The 18,582-nt window shown below is 40.5% G+C and overlaps 1 protein-coding gene across 3 annotated transcripts in view; it reads left to right on the forward strand.

Annotated features, from left to right (window-relative positions):
• The window catches only part of VEZT (vezatin, adherens junctions transmembrane protein), a 59,492-nt gene extending 41,378 nt beyond the window's left edge, over positions 1-18,114 (forward strand). For all 3 annotated transcript variants that reach the window (XM_075209414.1, XM_075209415.1, XM_075209416.1), the window contains exons 7-12: positions 5,968-6,115; positions 6,488-6,819; positions 12,588-12,781; positions 15,192-15,292; positions 15,428-15,635; positions 17,002-18,114. In XM_075209414.1, coding sequence (XP_075065515.1) covers positions 5,968-6,115; positions 6,488-6,819; positions 12,588-12,781; positions 15,192-15,292; positions 15,428-15,635; positions 17,002-17,510 — 1,492 coding nt within the window. In that variant the 3' untranslated portion in view covers positions 17,511-18,114. The remainder of the gene's footprint in view (positions 1-5,967; positions 6,116-6,487; positions 6,820-12,587; positions 12,782-15,191; positions 15,293-15,427; positions 15,636-17,001) is intronic.
• Positions 18,115-18,582: the final 468 nt, after the last annotated feature.

Genomic DNA, 18,582 nt, shown 5'->3' on the forward strand with positions numbered 1-18,582 from the left:
GTCTTGTAGAATAGGGGAGCTTCATGTTACAGTTGGCTTGCATTCTGCATTATCCTCACTCCTGAGCTGTTGTTTTCTTATGCCACATATCCCTTGCATTGCTTTGCGGGGAAGCTGATTAAATGCATATTAAGAAAAAAAATGAAATATGCTGATTGCATATATACTAAATCCCCACAGTTTAATATTTTGTAGAGCCAACAACAGCTTTAAATATTGTGGGGTAAGTACTTTGCACACTTCGTAAGTGATGTTAGTCCAGACAGCTTTGCTTCAGGATGTCGAGTTTGGCCAGATGAAGCTTGTGCACTTTTCAAATAGTGTTATAAATTCTCAATTGGGTTGAGATAAGGATTTTGACAGGGCCTTTGCAAGACATTTACTACAGTGATACTTTGGCCTTGTGTTTGGGATCATTGTCCTGATGAAAGATGAACTTTCGTCCAACCATCACTTTTTTAACTGACTGAAACAGGTTCTCTTACAATATTTACAGAAAACAAAATTACCAAAAATGTCTTGATACACAGTGTTCCTTCTGTATTCCATAAATGGCACGTTTATCTTATTTGTTTATCTTGTTGCATGTTTACAAGTGGTGCAGATATGATTACACTTATTTTAACATTAGACTTTAGTGTTCAACTAAACTACGGATCATTTTTAATTAAAAGACCAGTAAACCCCAATTTCTTTAGATATGAACCATGAAGGTAAAATACATTGTTTATGTTAACCATTGAACAATGACATTGGCAATCCACTGCAGCTTTGTTAAAAAATAATGTTTTAACTTTACAATTCATTAAAGATAGATGATGTTCCTCCCATATTTTTAAGACAGTGTCCTGAAAGGATTGAATCCAAACCAAGAAGCTGAGAATGTACCCATTTCAGTTACCGTGACATCACCGACCCTACCCCTGTGTATGAATTACCCAATCCATACAAGGCATTTCTGCAAAGCAATTCTAGGAAGCTGTGAGTCACTATGTGTCTGCTGTGGTAAAGAAGCACTATCCTGCTGCAGAGGAGTGAAAGGAGTGCATTGTGGGCTTTTTTTAGTTGGATATAAATGCTTAAGTTCATATTTATTACTCCGCTACACTTAGATTTAAATATATTAATGTCAACTAGTGGCTTGCTTCTATTTTCCAGTGTCATAATAATAACTTTTTAATTCTTCTTGAATCTTAAAATAGGTTACTCCAACAGCTTGAGTATGTAGTATTTGCACATACAGTTTGTAAAACTCCAGTGTTTTACAATAACCGCTAATACCTATAACTACCTATATATCATACTTGCCAACTTTTACTCGTTGGCTTCAGGGAAATCCCGGTGGAGGTGGGGGGCGGGGCTTGATTGATCACATTTTGGCCCCGCCCCTAAACAATTGTCACAATTTTGGTCAATTACAGCAGGGGGTGGGGCTAAGATGACGCGATATAGACTAACCTGTCTGGTAATAAAAATCATCTAGATATTTTCTCCCCATCCTGCTACAATGCTGACCCTTGATAATTCAAGATGCGCAAACCTTGGAACCAGCACAGTGGCCTAGTGGTTAGCACTTCTGCCTCACAGCGCTGGGGTCATGAGTTCAATTCCCGACAATGGCCTTATCTGTATGGAGTTTGTATGTTCTTCCTGTGTTTGCGTGGGTTTCCTCCGAGTGCTCCGGTTTCCTCCAATACTCCAAAAAGATACTGGTAGGTTAATTGGCTGCTATCAAAAATTGACCCTAGTGTCTGTCTGTCTGTCTGTCTGTCTGTCTGTCTGTGTCTATATTGGGGAATTTAGACTGTAAGCTCCAATAGGGCAGGGACTGATGTGAATGGGTTCTCTGTACAGCGCTGCGGAATTAGTGGCGCTATATAAATTGATGATGATGATGAATATTCATGAAGTACCTTTGGCTGGCATCATCATAGTTTTGAGCTGCTTACTGTGGTTACATAGCAGTAAACAATGATGGTCCCCACTGTACTCTGAGCTCTGAAGAGACTTTCCTCTTGCTGTATCCCCTGTATTTGACATAAGCATAGACGGTACACTAATTTAAAAGCCTGCAGCTCCAAAATGACACAGCAGAAAATTTACTAAAATATTCACGTGATAATTCTTCAATGTGTTATTTAAATAATAAGTTTGCAGGTTTAATTCACAAATTAAAACAACATATTTTTTCTAATATTCAAGAATAATTCCACTTTCAAACAAGTGGCTTCCATTAAGTATATTAGGCCCAAACATCCATACTTTCTAATGCAATCTACATAGTACTTGTGAGCTTCAGGTTACATTTCCTGTGGAATAATATTGTTTTTGTTTACTTGCTATGACTAATGACACATGCAGCCTTATGTCTGTCTGGCCCATCGTTTCCTACTTCAAATTCCATTTTGAGTTATCTTATCTGCAGGTGTTAGTTCTCAGGAATTAAACACCAGCTGAGGCTACCATGCTGCAGACTTTTTAATGAGGAGAGACTTTAATACCACTGTAGTTTGAAACGATATAAAGCCTAACATACTACTACTACTGGAAGTCACAGACACTATTAAAAATATATTTCAGAAGTCATAATAGTATAATAAAAACTTGTACACTAAAAGGGGTTTGTGCTTGTTTATATTCTTATAGAGTAGATAATTTGTCGCATACTATAATTTTCTCAATTAAAATGTTTAAAGTTAAATATCTCTGCCCCAGCTGGAAATGTAAGGACTTGGTGGATTCTCTACACCATGCATGCAAATACAGTCAAGTCCATAAATATTGGGACATCTACACAATTCTCATATTTTGGGTTCTATACACCACCACAATGGATTTGAAATGAAACTAGATGTGCTTTAACTGCAGACTTTCAGCTTTAATTTGAGGGAATTTACATCCAAATCAGGTGAACAGTGTAGGAATTACAACGGTTTCTATATGTGTCTCCCACTTTTTAAGTGACCAAAAGTAATGGGACAAACTAAACAATCCTAAATCAAACTTTCACTTTTTAATACTTTGTTGCAAATCCTTTGCAGTCAATTACAGCCTAAAGTCTGGAAGGCATAGACCTCACCAGACGCTGGGTTTCATTCCTGGTGATGCTCTGCCAGGCCTCTACTGCAAATGTCTTCAGTTCCTGCTTGTTCTTGGGGCATTTTCCCTTCAGCTTTGTCTTCATCAAGTGAAATGCATGCTCAATCGGATTCAGGTCAGATGATTGACTTGGCCATTGCATAACATTCCACTTGTTAGCCTTAAAAAACTCTTTGGTTGCTTTTGCAGTATGCTTCGGGTCATTGTCCATCTGCACTGTGAAGCGCCGTCCAATGAGTTCTGAAGCATTTGACTGAATATGAGCAGATAATATTGCCCGAAACACTTAAGAATTCATCCTGCTGCTTTTGTCACATCATCAATAAATACAAGGGAACCAGTTCTATTATCAGCCATACATGCCCACACCATGACACTACCACCACCATTGCTCACTGATGAGGTGGTATGTTTTGGATCATGAGCAGTTCCTTTCCTTCTCCATACTCTTCTCTTCCCATCACTCTGGTACAAGTTGATCTTTGTCTCATCTGTCCATAGGATGTTGTTCCAGAACTGTAATGGCTTGTTTAGATGTTGTTTGCCAAACTCTAATCTGGTCTTCCTGTTTTTGTGGCTCACAAATGGTTTACATTTTGTGGTGAACCCTCTATATTCACTCTTGTGAAGTCTTCTCTTGATTGTTGACTCTTGATTTGGCCAACTGTTGTGAAGGGGCTTCACCAGGTAAAAAATTCTTCTGTCATCCACCACAGTTTTTTTCCGTGGTCTTCCGGGTCTTTTGGTGTTGCTGAGCTCTACGTGGCGTTCTTTCTTTTTAAGAATGTTCCAAACAGTTGATTTGAAACACTTTGGGGTCTATTTATGACCCTTCGTTTTTTTCACTTGATACTTTTCAATCCTTATCTCCTTGATAAGGATTGAAAAGTAACGGCTATGTATTAAAAATCTTCTCGGGGACAGCAGTGCCGATAGACTGCTGTCCCTGAGAAGTGACTCACCTGATCATCGCAGTCTTTTCTCAGGTTTAAAGGCTGCGGTGATCTTCTCTTTTTTTTTTTTTTTTTTTTCCTTTTTTGTTAGTGCGCATGCACCGACTGAAAAGTTGGTGCATGAGCACTAGCATCCTGGACGGCAAACTGTAGGATGAGTGACAGGGAGGGATCACATGATCCCTCCACACATGCGCTGTCCAGCTCTGCTCTTCAGAAAATTTTCTCTAATTAGACTTTCATAAATAGCGGTTCTGAGCACTTCCCATACACTGTTATGGGGAGTGCTCAGAAAAACTATAGCAAATGCAAAGCAGCAGATATCTGAGATATCTGCTGCGATGCTTCAATAATACATAGCAATTTCACGGTAAACACCCGAAAACTGTTGTTTTCGGGTGTTTAACACAGGAAAAATCCTTGATAAATAGACCCCCTAATGTTTTTGCTATCTCTCTGATGGGTTTGTTTTGATTTTTCAGCCTAATGATGGCTTGCTTCACTGATAGTGACAGCTCTTTGGATCTCATATTGAGAGTCGACAGCAACAGATTCCAAATGCAAATGTCACACCTAGAATCAACTCCAGACCTTTTACCTGCCTAATTGATGATGAAATAACGAGGGAATAGCCCACACATGTCCATGAAATAGCTTTTGAGTCGATTGTCCTATTACTTTTGGTCCCTTAAAAAGTGGGAGGCACATATAGAAACCGTTGTAATTCCTACACCGTTCACCTGATTTGGATGTAAATACCCTCAAATTAAAGCTGAAAGTCTGCAGTTAAAGCACATCTTGGTAGTTTAATTTCAAATCCATTGTGGTGGTGTATAGAGCACAAAATATGAGAATTGTGTCGATGTCCCAATATTTATGGACTTGACTGTACATGGTGTCGCAGGTGCTGTTCAAGAAACTGGTCGATGGAGGGATTAGGTGCAGGGGTTTAAACCCCCTACTTATCAGCAGTAATTTGCACTTAGTGATTGCTATAGTCTTTTGTCATCTACCTTATTACAGAGCAATGAACAGAAATTTTTCACTGCAAAATAAATAGCTTTGTGTGCCAGATTATGAGCATCATTTAGAGTTACAAGCAATTGCAAAAAAGTGGTACAAATGTGCACCTGAACAACTGTGTTGCATGTAGCACACAAACACTGGCCAGCTTCATATTTCTATCTCTGCTGCCTGAAGAATATCCCATACACAACAGATGTTTTCATTTTACAAAACCAATCTTCCTGTAGGACTAAACCACACTGTTTGTGGTGACTGCACTATTTATTCAGGCTACATGCTTACCACTAGGAGCTTTGTTTTACAATAACTAGTAAATGGAGATGAATTGGATAACAGTAAATCACTCAAAGGACATTTAAATCCCAAAATGTAAATGTTCATATTTGAAGCATGAAAGTAACAATGTTTTTTGTTTTTCCCTGATTTTCAGCCCTGTTACCACTCACAGATTTTACACTGGATTCCAAGGGCATGGAGGGAGGGAGCTCAAATTAGAAGTTCTTCAGTCTTTCTGACATATACATAAAACTAATAAACACGGTGGAACTGTTGAGTATGCTGTAGCTATATACATGTTAAGAAAAAGATTAATAATTTGGGTAATTACAAACTGCAACAAAATTTCTCTGCAGTTAATATAAAAGCTTCACCCCTATTTTTTTTATTGTTTGAGTTTTGTATTTAAGTACCACTTACATTATCTCATTTGGAAACTGTCCATTCCATTAGTAGTATTTCTGTATGCAGTAATAGACTTTATAGCAGCATATACTGTATTTTTTCCCCAAAATACCGAAGATTCTGAAATGATGTTCATATTAATATTTTTTAGGTTTATTTTAAATATGCACTTTTCTACTGCTTTGATTTTTCTTAACGGTGACTAAACTTATCCCTTAAACTCTGAGATAGACAATGTAACTAACTACATCTGCGTTGTTCCTTTAAAAGACCTGGGTCTTGGATTAAGTGAACAGCAGGTCTCTGAGGAGGATGCCCACAATCTTACAGATGGCTTCAGCCTCCCTGCTTTAAAGGTAAGCAGTGTGTAAAATGCATTTGTGTGTGTGAAATTTTTCAAGGTGTGCAAATTTCTCCATTAGGAAAAAAGTTTGATATGCGAGTAATGCTAGTATATATTCTGTTTTTTGTGAGGGGGGGTTTTAGCAAAATAAACATACTCCAATGGATACCCAATATGTAAAAATAGGTGAACGCACTTTACTGTTCAGTTAATTGACATATTATAGTAAATTCATAAATGTGAACATGGTTTACCTGACCAGAAAACAGATGCCTGTATAAGATGCAATAGTGGGAAGCAATGTCTTCAAATATTGTATTAGTATGTTTTCAGAAACCACGTTATCATGAATTATTCTAAAACAGGATTGTCCTCATTGTCGCAGGTTTTGTTTCAGCTGTGGATAGGGCAGAGTTCAGAGTTCTTTCGACGCTTAGCCCTACTGCTGTCTCCTGAGAATGCATGCCAGGGTCCACTCACTAGCCCAGAGCTGCTTCCACACTACATTTGGTGTGACGTGGCACAGGATCTACCTCATACTCAAGCTGCCTGTTTAATGGAACTGAAGCGCAGCTATGAGTTTTATCGTTATTTTGAAACTCAACACCAGTCCGGAGCTGAGCGCACTAATAGGAGAAAACGGGAGACCGGGGAGCTGAACAGCCTTCATGGAGCAGTACGCAGTCTACAACTACACCTGAAGGCACTGCTCAACGAGTAAGTCTGTATCTGCAAGCCTTACAACTGCCAAGGCAATAGTGTAGCAGGACATTGTTGACATAATTTTAACTAATAAGCTACATACACTGTATTCTGTTGCTTCACATTTCGGGTTCATAATGCTATGAACTTGTATAACAATACCAAAGGTAAATAATTCCTAAGTGTCAAATCCTCATTGACTGCTCTTTCTACGGCTTGGTAGTTGATGGGAAGTGTTATTGCACATGGCTTTCTCAAACGTTGGAAGTGAAGGTGTGTTCCTGAATAAGATTTTGTCTTCATGTTGTTTTAAATGATAGAATCCAGTCTTACATGACTGAACTCGTGTACAGTATATGTTTTATTTGTAGGTATTGCATTTATTTAAAACTTATTTACGGTGTTGAAATTTGAGAACTTATAGTAAGGCAAATTGATCATTTCCATGTAATAATTAATACACTCATTAATTATTGTGGTATAATGCAAGTTATGTATCTTCCGCTAATTTTAGTCACATTAACTTATAAGGTACCTGTGACTATAATGTAGATGTTCTAAGAAGCATCTGTCTATGCAACATTTCTGCACTTTTTTCTTGTACCACGATGATCACGTACGAAATAACTGTGTCCCAAAGAGAAGTCCATGAGAGCTACTCAGATCTCAGATCTTTTGGCAAATCCATCAAGTTACCACCATTATTCACTATATGAATACAAATCTTTTATTTACTTAACCAAAATGTATTATAAGTAAAGACGAACAATTCAGCGATCCATTCTCTAAGTTATAATGAAAATAACTCATATCAGATAACATTGAGATCATCTAAGCAGTACATATAAGTCCTTTCAATGTATCCCCAATGTATTTTATTATTATCCTTGTCTCATAGATCCTTCCCATAGATCCATTATCATTAATCTACTATAATTCTTTCCAAAATGCTCTTGGTCCCATAAGAATGCTCCATATTCTTGTATTCCTGGCCCCGTTAGTCTCCTTATTGCTGGTCCCATGTAGCCTGGTCTCGCTGGTCCCATATAACCTAGTGGAAAATAAGGAAGGATAAGAGGGGGAGGAGGGGGAGTAGAAACAGGACAAAGGAGAAATACTTTTATTTCCAGGGGGTCCACCACTCAGTGCTCCTAGCCTACAGATATAGGCACGCATGCGCCTCTGTCTGTTTGGTGGATATATAAGCTGTGCAAGGCACTGGCACCTGCAACATACTGTGCAGGCGCCAACACACTTACTTTACATGTGCCAACCAGACCGTAGTGCTGCCATGTGGAACATACCCTCCCGCTACGAGGGGGTGTAGTTTGAATGCAGTCCTGTCCTTTACAAATGTGGGTTTCTAAATGGTACCTTTAATTCTTTAAGCACCTGAGTTTTGTGTGAAAAGCTGTAAAAGCTTTCCTCTCCACCCTCCACCTGTCCTCTCGACCCTATCCCCTCTAATCTCCTTCGCTCTCTCTCTCTCCCACTGCCTGCTCTTACCTTGCTCACCTTTTCAACCTATCACTCTCCTCTGGTGTAGTCCCCTCTTCATTTAAACAGGCTCTTCTCTCCCATCCTCAAAAAACCTAATCTTGACCCCACCTCTCTTGCAAACTATCGCCCTATCTCACTTCTCCCCTTTGCCTCCAAATTACTTGAGAGGATTGTCTGTTGCCGTCTCACTAGACACCTCTCGGACAATACCCTCTTCGACCCTCTCCAATCCGGTTACCGCCCCCTCCACTCCACCGAAACTGCCCTGGCCAAAGTTACTAATGATCTACTTTTAGCCAAATCTAAGGGTCACTTCTCCCTGCTCATCCTCCTTGACCTCTCTGCGGCCTTCGACACCGTGGACCACCCCCTCTTGCTACAAACACTTCTCTCTCTTGGCCTCTCTGGATCTGTCCTTGCCTGGTTCACCTCATATCTCGCTAACCGCTCCTTCTCAGTATCCACGTCTGGCTCCTCTTCCACCCCCTTCCCTCTCCCTGTTGGTGTCCCTCAGGGCTCTGTTCTTGGCCCTCTACTCTTTTCGCTCTACACCTCCTCCCTGGGGGCTCTCATCTCCTCATTTGGTCTTCAGTATCACCTTTACGCTGACGACATCCAACTCTACATCTCCTTGCCTGATCTCTCCTCCTCCCTCCTCTCTCGTGTATCTGACTGCCTCTCTGCCATTTCCTCCTGGATGTCATTGCGCTTTCTCAAAATTAACATTTTCAAAACTGAACTGATTGTCTTTCCTCCCCCTAGACTCCCCGCCCACCACATCCTCTCTATCACTGTTAACAATACCACCATCTCCTCTGTCACCCAACTCCGCTGCCTGGGCGTTACCCTCGACTCCTCTCTCTCCTTCGCCCCCCACATCCAATCCCTCGCCCAAGCCTGTCGCTACCAGCTACGCAACATTGCCTGCATCCGGCCCTTCCTCTCCCAGGATGCCACCAAAACTATCATCCACGTACTCATCATCTCCCGCCTTGATTATTGCAACCTCCTTCTTACCGGCCTCCCCCATTCCCATCTCGCCCCCCTCCGCTCTATACTCAATGCGGCTGCAAGATTCATCTTCCTTTCTCGCCGCTCCTCGTCTGACTCCCCTCTCTGCCTTGCCCTACACTGGCTCCCCATTCCTTACAGAATCCTTTTCAAACTCCTGACCGTCACTTACAAGGCTCTCTCTCAGTCTACTGCTCCCTATATCTCTAACCTCCTCTCCATTCACACCCCTGCCCGCTCCCTGCGCTCGGCCAATGACCGTCGCCTCTCCTCCACTCTGATCACCTCTTCCCACTCCAGAATCCAAGACTCTGCCGTGCTGCCCCCCTTCACTGGAACGACCTCCCTCGCTCCATCCGTCTTTCTCACAATCTGTCCTCCTTCAAGAGGGCACTCAAAACTTACCTGTTCCTAAAGGCTTACCAACCTTCCACCTAACCTCTCCTCCACCTGTTCTTCCCCTCTCTCCTCCCGCCCCCCTGGTCTCTCCCCACTTACTTCAACTTGCTCCCTGTGTGCCTGAGATCTGTCTACCCTCCCTTAGGATGTAAGCTCATATGAGTTTGTAATGTGTCACCTTGTTTAGTCTGTGCTGTGTACGGTGCTGCGGAACTCTTGTGGCGCCTAATAAATAAAGGATAATAATAAAAAGCTTCAAATTCCTTCCATAATAATCTATAATATAAATGCTTAGTGGCGTGTGTTAGTCTGTCTGTGTGTGTGTGTGGAAAAAATAAAACCAAGCTGCAGCGCCACCTGCTGGGCGGAGTTATTCACTGACTAAATTCTTAGCGTGTGTGGAAAAAAAAATTCAGAAAGGGCTGAAATTTGGTATACTAAGATGTTTTAAATTTGTTAATTTAATTTGTAAATTGTTAAAAGTGTTTATAAAGATTTTAAAAAAATATATACCGTATTTCCCCATGTATAAGACGCACCTTTTCCCCCCAAATTTTGGGTCTAAAAAAAAGGTGCGTCTTATACACTGCAAGCGCTACTTACCTCAATGAAGAAGTCGGCACCTGGTGTGAGAGAGGAGTCCCCGCTAATCGGAACAGCATGTCCCCGCTGGCTGTGTTGAACAGCATGTCCCCGCTGGCTGTGTTGAACAGCATGTCCCCGCTGGCTGTGTTGAACAGCATGTCCCCGCTGGCTGTGTTGAACAGCATGTCCCCGCTGGCTGTGTTGAACAGCATGTCCCCGCTGGCTGTGTTGAACAGCATGTCCCCGCTGGCTGTGTTGAACAGCATGTCCCCGCTGGCTGTGTTGAACAGCATGTCCCCGCTGGCTGTGTTGAACAGCATGTCCCCGCTGGCTGTGTTGAACAGCTTGTCTCCGCTGGCTGTGTTGAACAGCTTGTCCCCGCTGGCTGTGTTGAACAGCTTGTCCCCGCTGGCTGTGTTGAACAGCTTGTCCCCGCTGGCTGTGTTGAACAGCGTGTCCCCGCTGATTGGCAAAAGGACCTTAAGGTCCTTCTGGCGCCTCCCACAGTCTCGGAGCTGTCAGTCTTTATGTACCGTAATACATCTTTTTTTTAATTTTGGGCCCCAAAATTAAGGTGCCCCTTATACATGGGTGCATCTTATACTTGGGAAATATGGTATATATTTCTTGAAGGAGAAGTGACAGTTGGGAGTGGTTGGTGGTTGCCGGGGGTGACAGTGGGGAGTGGTTGCCGGGGGTGACAGAGTGAGAGGAGTGTGATACTCAGGACCACTGAGAGAGAGCCCTGTGTCTGGATAGACATCTGGATAGATGTGGCAATGAAAATGAAGGATGAGGTGATGGAGAAGAATGATGAGGTGGTGACATGTGGACAAAACCACGTTAAAAAAGGGCGCTTACGTCGGGAAGTAACGCTCTTCCCCTGAGGAGGCCTGGGCTATGGCCCAAATGCATGACAAGAACCTTTTTAACACCTTAAGTAGCTTGATTTGACTAGAATGCATGAGTATCATGCACGGGTTAACTTGTACTTAATACATTTCAATTTTTATGTCAGAAAAGGGGCTGGGATCAGGAGTTTGATTCTGGAACTGATGTGAATGATTAAGTATTCTCTATAAAGTACTGATTTAATATGTAAGCGCTATATAAATAACTTAATAGATAATGCAGGAAGTGATAGGATGCACAACATACAAAAGTAACTGTTCATAAATTATACAGAAAGAGAGAGGGTGCACAAAATGAAACATCGAACTGAGATACCATTTGTATCTTAAGCACTGTGTTTGAGGAATGAGAATCGTGCTTCTCTGGGGATCAGGGGTGGAGGTCAGGCTTGTCTGGGGATCAGGGGTGGAGGTCAGGCTTGTCTGGGGATCAGGGGTGGATGTCAGGCTTGTCTGGGGATCAGGGGTGGATGTCAGGCTTGTCTGGAGATCAGGGGTGGAGGTCAGGCTTGTCTGGAGATCAGGGGTGGGGGTCAGGCTTCTCTGGAGATCAGGGGTGGGGGTCAGGCTTCTCTGGAGATCAGGGGTTGGGGTCAGGCTTCTCTGGAGATCAGGGGTGGGGGTCAGGCTTCTCTGGAGTTCAGGGGTGGGGGGGTCAGGCTTCTCTGGAGTTCAGGGGTGGGGGGGTCAGGCTTCTCTGGAGTTCAGGGGTGGGGGGGGGGGTCAGGCTTCTCTGGAGATCAGGGGTGGGGGGGTCAGGCTTCTCTGGATCGCAGAAATATCCCTCTTACTTTCTTAAATACACATAATACATTGCTACAATGTTACTAATTTTGTAATTTCCTATGCTAAGACCTGTCTTCTAATGGCTGTGTGAAAATAAATAATGATGTTTGGCGTGATTTGAAATAAAACAAGTTATGACTTTCTTTTTATAACGAGTGCTCAGAATGAGGACCAGCTCTGAACTTGTAGTATTTGTAAATTAATAGAATCATTTAACCTATTTCTTTCTAATATACTGAACAAAGTGAAGTCCAGACTGCAGGAAGTAAGCAAGTAATATACATTTAAACAAAACACTAAAAGTTGCATGGTCTCTAAGAACTGAGACAGTGATAATAACAATTAGAAGGACAGCTAAAGTACAGGTGCAGTGAGGCCTGAAAAGTACAAATTGGCAATCAAAGCACTGTGTGTATGGGCATCTTAAACTACTACTAAATTTTAACTAATATTTTACTTGTAAAAAAGGCACCAATCAAACCAACTTTATTCGACAATAGGATAGTCACAGCCCTAAACATAATAAAGACTGCATGCTGTTCATAGAGTTGTATGTGTAGTTGTGCTAAAAATGATTTCTCCTTTTGCTAGGGTGATTATACTTGAGGATGAACTGGAAAAACTTGCCACTTGTAAGGAAACCGAAGTCGTGACAGCTGAAGCTTCCCTCATCCTTGAAGAAAAGCTGAAGCTGATAGAACCACACGTTCAAGCCAGTAACACCTGCTGGGAAGAGGCCTTGTGCCAGGTGGAAAAGATGGTTCGGAGACCTCCAGCAAAGAAAGGTATAAAACACCTCTATTAAGAGTTAGTTTTGGTTTGTAATTATGTTCATCTTTTCTGTAAGTTACGGCAACTGCCTGCTGCATCATCCTCTAAATTGCAGATCTTATGGGTAAGTAGTACAAAAAGCTGAAGACTCCGTATCAAAACTCTAACAGTTTTAAGCTTAAGACATGTGAATATTTCAAGTAAAGCGTCAGGATTAGTGTCCAATCTGGCCAGACACATAGTTGGACGATATTCAGCCATTTGAAGTAAAGGCCAGGAGGATTTATCCCATCTGGCTTCTGTGGGTCTTGTTAGTGCAGTTGGTGATGACTGCATATATAGGCCGATGGCTTTAATTTTCTGACCTCATTTTCCAACATGCCTGATAGCCAATCACTTTTTGAGCACTTGGCTCAATTTGTAGTCTCACGCTGCTATTGCTAGCCAATTTATTATATTTAGGATAGTAAAGAGTATATTTGCTAGGTAGGAAACTGGAGGAAAGTTACCAATGGTCAAGTTTAGAGAACAATATATGTCATGAACGAAGACCCAGGAACATGAGATATGTTTTATTTATAAACGAAAATACAATTAATCATTTAATTTCATAGGATTTCTTGTGAGCAGTATAAATAACCAAAAAATCTCCTGTTTACAGAGCAGTTTTTATTTTACCACCTCTTTTCTCAAAAACGTTATTTCTATAACCTGAAAATGTATCCAATTCAACTCCCCATTGTGTGTCAAGGTAACATGGCGAGATGCAGGAAAATTCTCATCCTTGTTTCACATGTTCAATATACAGTCTCTAAAGCATTTTTTGCTCCATTGAGTAGTGTGACTTACATTCTATGTAACACGTTTGCAAGATATCAAATTAACACCACTCCTTGTATCACAGGTATGCAAACCCTTGTTTTGAAATGTCTCTCCTGTATTAAAACTTTCAAAAGAGGTTAATTATTTTATTAAGGAGCAACTCGCACATCTCTTGGCACCACATGATCACTTTCCCGTGGTTTGTGGCCAAGTGTGACTGCCAGTTTTAGTTCTTGCAAATTTACTGAGAAACATTAAGTTCCCAAGTGTAGAAGCCCATTTAGAACTAAACAAAAGCCATTTTCAACAGTCTCTCCCAGTTCTTAAGCTATCCTAATAATGATAAATGTTTTAACAATTTTATTAATCTCAATATATTCTAAAGCTGCAAGCCCAAATTAATTGTGAACTGGTTTAATCCAGAACCCATCTGTTGCTTATGTTATGTGATATATTTCTGAGTTGTTCTCTATATTAACTACTTTAGTAATAACTCTGTTACTCCTTTAGTGCAACCCTTGGCCACAAATCTGTTACACATTTCTTCAGACTTGTGAACGAAGATGTCCTAACCAGAACTGCGTTTTTGAAGTCTCATGAACTGTCCCATCTGGACTGCCTCAATCACTGCCCTGGAGCTGCAACTATCAGCCCTAAGAATGTTATTCTGTGCTGTTGGTTTTCTAAGTCAGATTGAACTCCTTTAATAGTATAACCAAAAAACAATGAACCACATAGATAGTGTTGAATAGGTTATCTCAAATGTAGCCTATTTTCATAAAAATAATAGTGAAAAAAAAAATCATGCATCTTGTTCAGTGTGCAAACACAAATTAAATCTGTAAATCTGTGATAAGTGAGAACTATGGACTTATAGAGGTTGTCATCTCCAAAGATGGTGCACGATTACAACCTGCCCATGTAAAGGTTGGCATAAGAAGGCGTGAAAGGCTGGTTTCCTGCACATTCTCAGTGTCGAGCACCATCAGGAGTGGGGTCAGTCTTCATCCTAACTGAGACTATGCTTGCATGTAGATGTCCATCAAATGATATTGCTGGTGTGTGCACCCTAGAGCTGTTCCTGTTACTGCTTTATGACAGAATGTCATACAATTTTACATTAAATTACCCAAGGCCTTGTGATAAATGGGACAGCAATGAATATGTAATAACTGTACATATCCTTTGCTTTTTCACATTCTATTTATGTGCTTTAACCCATATTTTGACATTATTAGTTTAGTTAAACTATTTTTAATAAATGCTAAACGTGTGCTTGGTTGCTATTGGTTACAGCACATTGGTGTTTGCAGTATATTTTTTAATATGTTTTTGTTGCACTGATTACCTTTCCTTTCCCACTTTTTAGTTTCAATTAATTATATACATTACACGTCACTTTGTTGAATAGATCCCATACTGAATTCACCTATAGTTGAAATACTAATGTGAAATACTAATCATTCAGGTACAGTGAGCACTAATTTGTTCAATATATCATAAAAATTACATTTGTTTTTAGGATTGTTTCAGAAAGTTGTTTTCTCATGAATCTGTAAATACTTTGATTGATATATGTATTCTTTTCTGTCCTGCACCTAGATACAGCTAACACATCATGTGAAAATTCACATTGCCCTGTGGTGCCCAATGTGCCTCCCGCACTGCGCATTGAAGACAAAGATCCAGTCCCGGAAGAGCAGGCAAGTTAGCAGCATAGGTCTGTTCCCAGAAGAACCAGGATTGGCGTTCACTACAGATGCCAAAGTCCTAGGTTCTCTTCAGCATTACGTGAACAATACATAGCTGCAATTGAAATATCAACTCTTGTTTTTCAGGAACTAGAGGCCTATGTCGAAGATATTGCTCCAGGTGATGAGTTTGGCAGGGATGATATGTATTTATTTTCTCCAGAGGAGAGGGAAAGACAGAAGTTTGAGAGGGAGGAATCTAAGAGGGTGCTACAAGAGCTAAAGGCTGTCCTAGGTTTAAAGGCATCCCAAGCAGAAAGACAAAAATGGAAACAGATGCTGTTCAGTGATCATGGTGTGTATTATTATTCCAACCCAATTTCTTACACAGCTGTTTATCTACTGATGTGTTGTATTTAATTCATTAAAAATTTTCAAATAATAACGCTGTGTGCAGTGAATTAGAGACAGAGCACAATATAACTGTTTATAACTTGTAGTATGAATGGCTAAAGTCAGGATTAGTGTTTCAACCCAGCCAAAAAGAAATCTGGCCAGTCCATTTAAAGGGCCACCAAATTGAAAATACAAGTACCAGACAATAACACCCTACACTACAGAAAGAGGAGAAGGGTGGGGGGCTCTAATGCCCAGATCTCCCCCATCCTCACTGTACTAAACACAGGAGTGCCTGCATTTGATGCACTGGGTTGTTTATTTTTATAAATGGGCTATCCATTTTATGCACTTAATTCAAAACCATGAAAATTAGCAGATCTCATTATGAAAACAGATACATAGAATCCTGGTATTTGCTGATTTGGAATGGTGGATTGATGCCAGATCAAGGACCACAAAGTAGTTCTTTGTTTTCTTGCCATTTCAATTAAAACAAAACACTATTTTGGCCATTTTGGGTAGATTTTACAATTACAGGATGCTTGAGCAAACTAATGGTAATTTTTTGGGGAAAAAAAAAAGGTACATTGATGTTGAGTTGTGACCAGCCCAGAAAGTACCAAAATAGACTCAGCACAGGGGTGAGAAACTCCTTTCATTTTATTGTCAAGTTAATGTTTTTCTCTCTAAGCAGCAGTCATTCTCACTTGGTGGTCTTTGTTTAACAGTTAAACTCTAGATTCTAGACCGAGTTATCAGCAACGCTGTCAGCTTAGTCAACAGTTGAAAAGTAACGAGAGGGATAAAAATACCACATACTAGTTATCTATTATATGTCAACATGGACAGTAATGTAATCTGTACCACAGAAGTGTCTGTAAGAACAAGATATCTGAATAATTTTCTTGCAGCAACAACCTTTCCCCCTATTTCATTGCTGCCTGTGTTAGCAGAATACCCAGAATGACAGAGGGATCCATAGATATCTTGCCTGTGATATTCTAATAGAATTTTTTACTGTGGTCTAATTCTGTTTGGAACATGTGAATACTTCCTAAAAAAATTGTATGTCTAGAGAAGCCGAAACACAGTAATATGTTAGACCATTGTGCATAACGTATCTATGGAGATATAACTATTCCCTTCCTAATTCTAGTTATACAAATGTGCATTTTTATGATCTAGTATAGTTACAGATTTTATCATTGATAAGAGTACTGTGATTTGCTCTGTGAGGCTGGCTCCCTAGTTTATTAAATCAAAGGTAGAAATCAAACGTGTGCATTTATTTCATTGATGGGTTCTCTGTGTTGTTTTTATAGCTGTAATTAAACCTTTGTCACATGAGGATGCAGTGGATAATCCTGAGTCACCTCTAGCCCCAGATCCCGACATCCCATACGATAACAAGACACAGAGCTTTCATGGAGGAATCACACGGCAAGTAAATGGGACAGAACCCCTTCATAAAGAAGCCACCACTCATGAGACCCCAGACTTACCTATGCAAGGTGAAATGGAAACATTTCGACTGCTGGAAAAACCTGGAGCAGTTAGTAGTATGGAGAAGGTGGAACCTCCTTGTGCTGCACCTAGGACTGTGTTACCCGCCTCTATCAAAGAGAGGCTTGCTCGGATCCATCAGTCATCAGATTTACACTTTGCCTCTGGATTAGCAGCACAAGTGGCTGCCCGATCGCTCACCTTCACTTTCTTGCAAGAACAGACTTTTGGGGACGAGTGGAACAATGATGAGGATGAGATGGAGAGTAGTGATAATCTTATTGGAGATGAAGGAAATGAAGACAAGTGTTCAGAATATAAAGAATAACCCAGTTGAGGGAAGGCAGGACAAGCCATTGAACTCCTGTTGAAAATAACAGGAGAAAAACTGTCCATAAACATTTACACCTTACTTAAATAACTTGCGTTGATTTAACATCCTCTGTGCCTGGAAAGTTTTTTGCATTCAACTCTGTAGTGTCTCAATGATCCTCCTCCATGTAATACAATTAGTGTCTTACAAATTCCCTGTTACTGCTGTTTAGTGCAGCCCTGTAACTGGAGAATACGTAATGCTCCTCACTGATTTAGTGACAGCAAGCTACAGTATGTTATACTTGTACAATGTGACTGCCTAAATATCTGTTGGGTTATTTTAATATTTAAGGTTATTTATTTAAAAAAATTTCAGTTTGTTTCCAAATGTTAATATTGTGTCCTCTTCTTCCGCTGTCTTGCTTTCTAGACAAACTCATCCATTGTTTTAGAAATACAGACAAACACTCTGTGTGGTACTGGTACCAATGCCACCTTGGCTGTATTTGTCCAGTGTGTACTGGCTAATGTTGCTGTTCCTTTGTGATTATTTCTTAAAAGATTTGAGTTACCTAAGCTTAGAATGGCATTTTTATAATAAAAGAAAACAAGTGTAACTTCTGGAATGTTACTTATTGTCAAGTTTAACATATGCATATTTTCGCATTACTTTAGTCATTCATTCCACTATCCTTTAATAACTTTTCTTAATTCACCAGAAATGTGCTGTAAATTAAAAGGGACATTATAGTAAAACATTATTCATTTTTAAAACTACATATGTTTGGGTGGCTCTTGTTGATGAGCCGAGTATGTATACAAAATAGAGGGGAAAAGCATACTTATAATAGTGGTTTAAGTCACTGGTTAGAGATGGGATACAGTTTGGGCACAGCTGTATGAGAGCTGAATGTATGAGAACACTAAACTCGCCAGACGCCTTCAGATCTGTTCAGCCAGTTTGGTTATGTTGAGCTCTTTAGCTATATATGTGCACTAGCCACCAGGCAGTGGGCTCTATATTTTGTGCTACTTCCCATGCAAAGTGTTTGTTTGGGCTCTGTATTGTATTCTTGTGACAGGGC

The sequence above is a fragment of the Mixophyes fleayi genome, chromosome 4, assembly GCF_038048845.1.
Source record: "Mixophyes fleayi isolate aMixFle1 chromosome 4, aMixFle1.hap1, whole genome shotgun sequence".
In the NCBI taxonomy this organism is placed as follows: Eukaryota; Metazoa; Chordata; class Amphibia; order Anura; family Limnodynastidae; genus Mixophyes; species Mixophyes fleayi.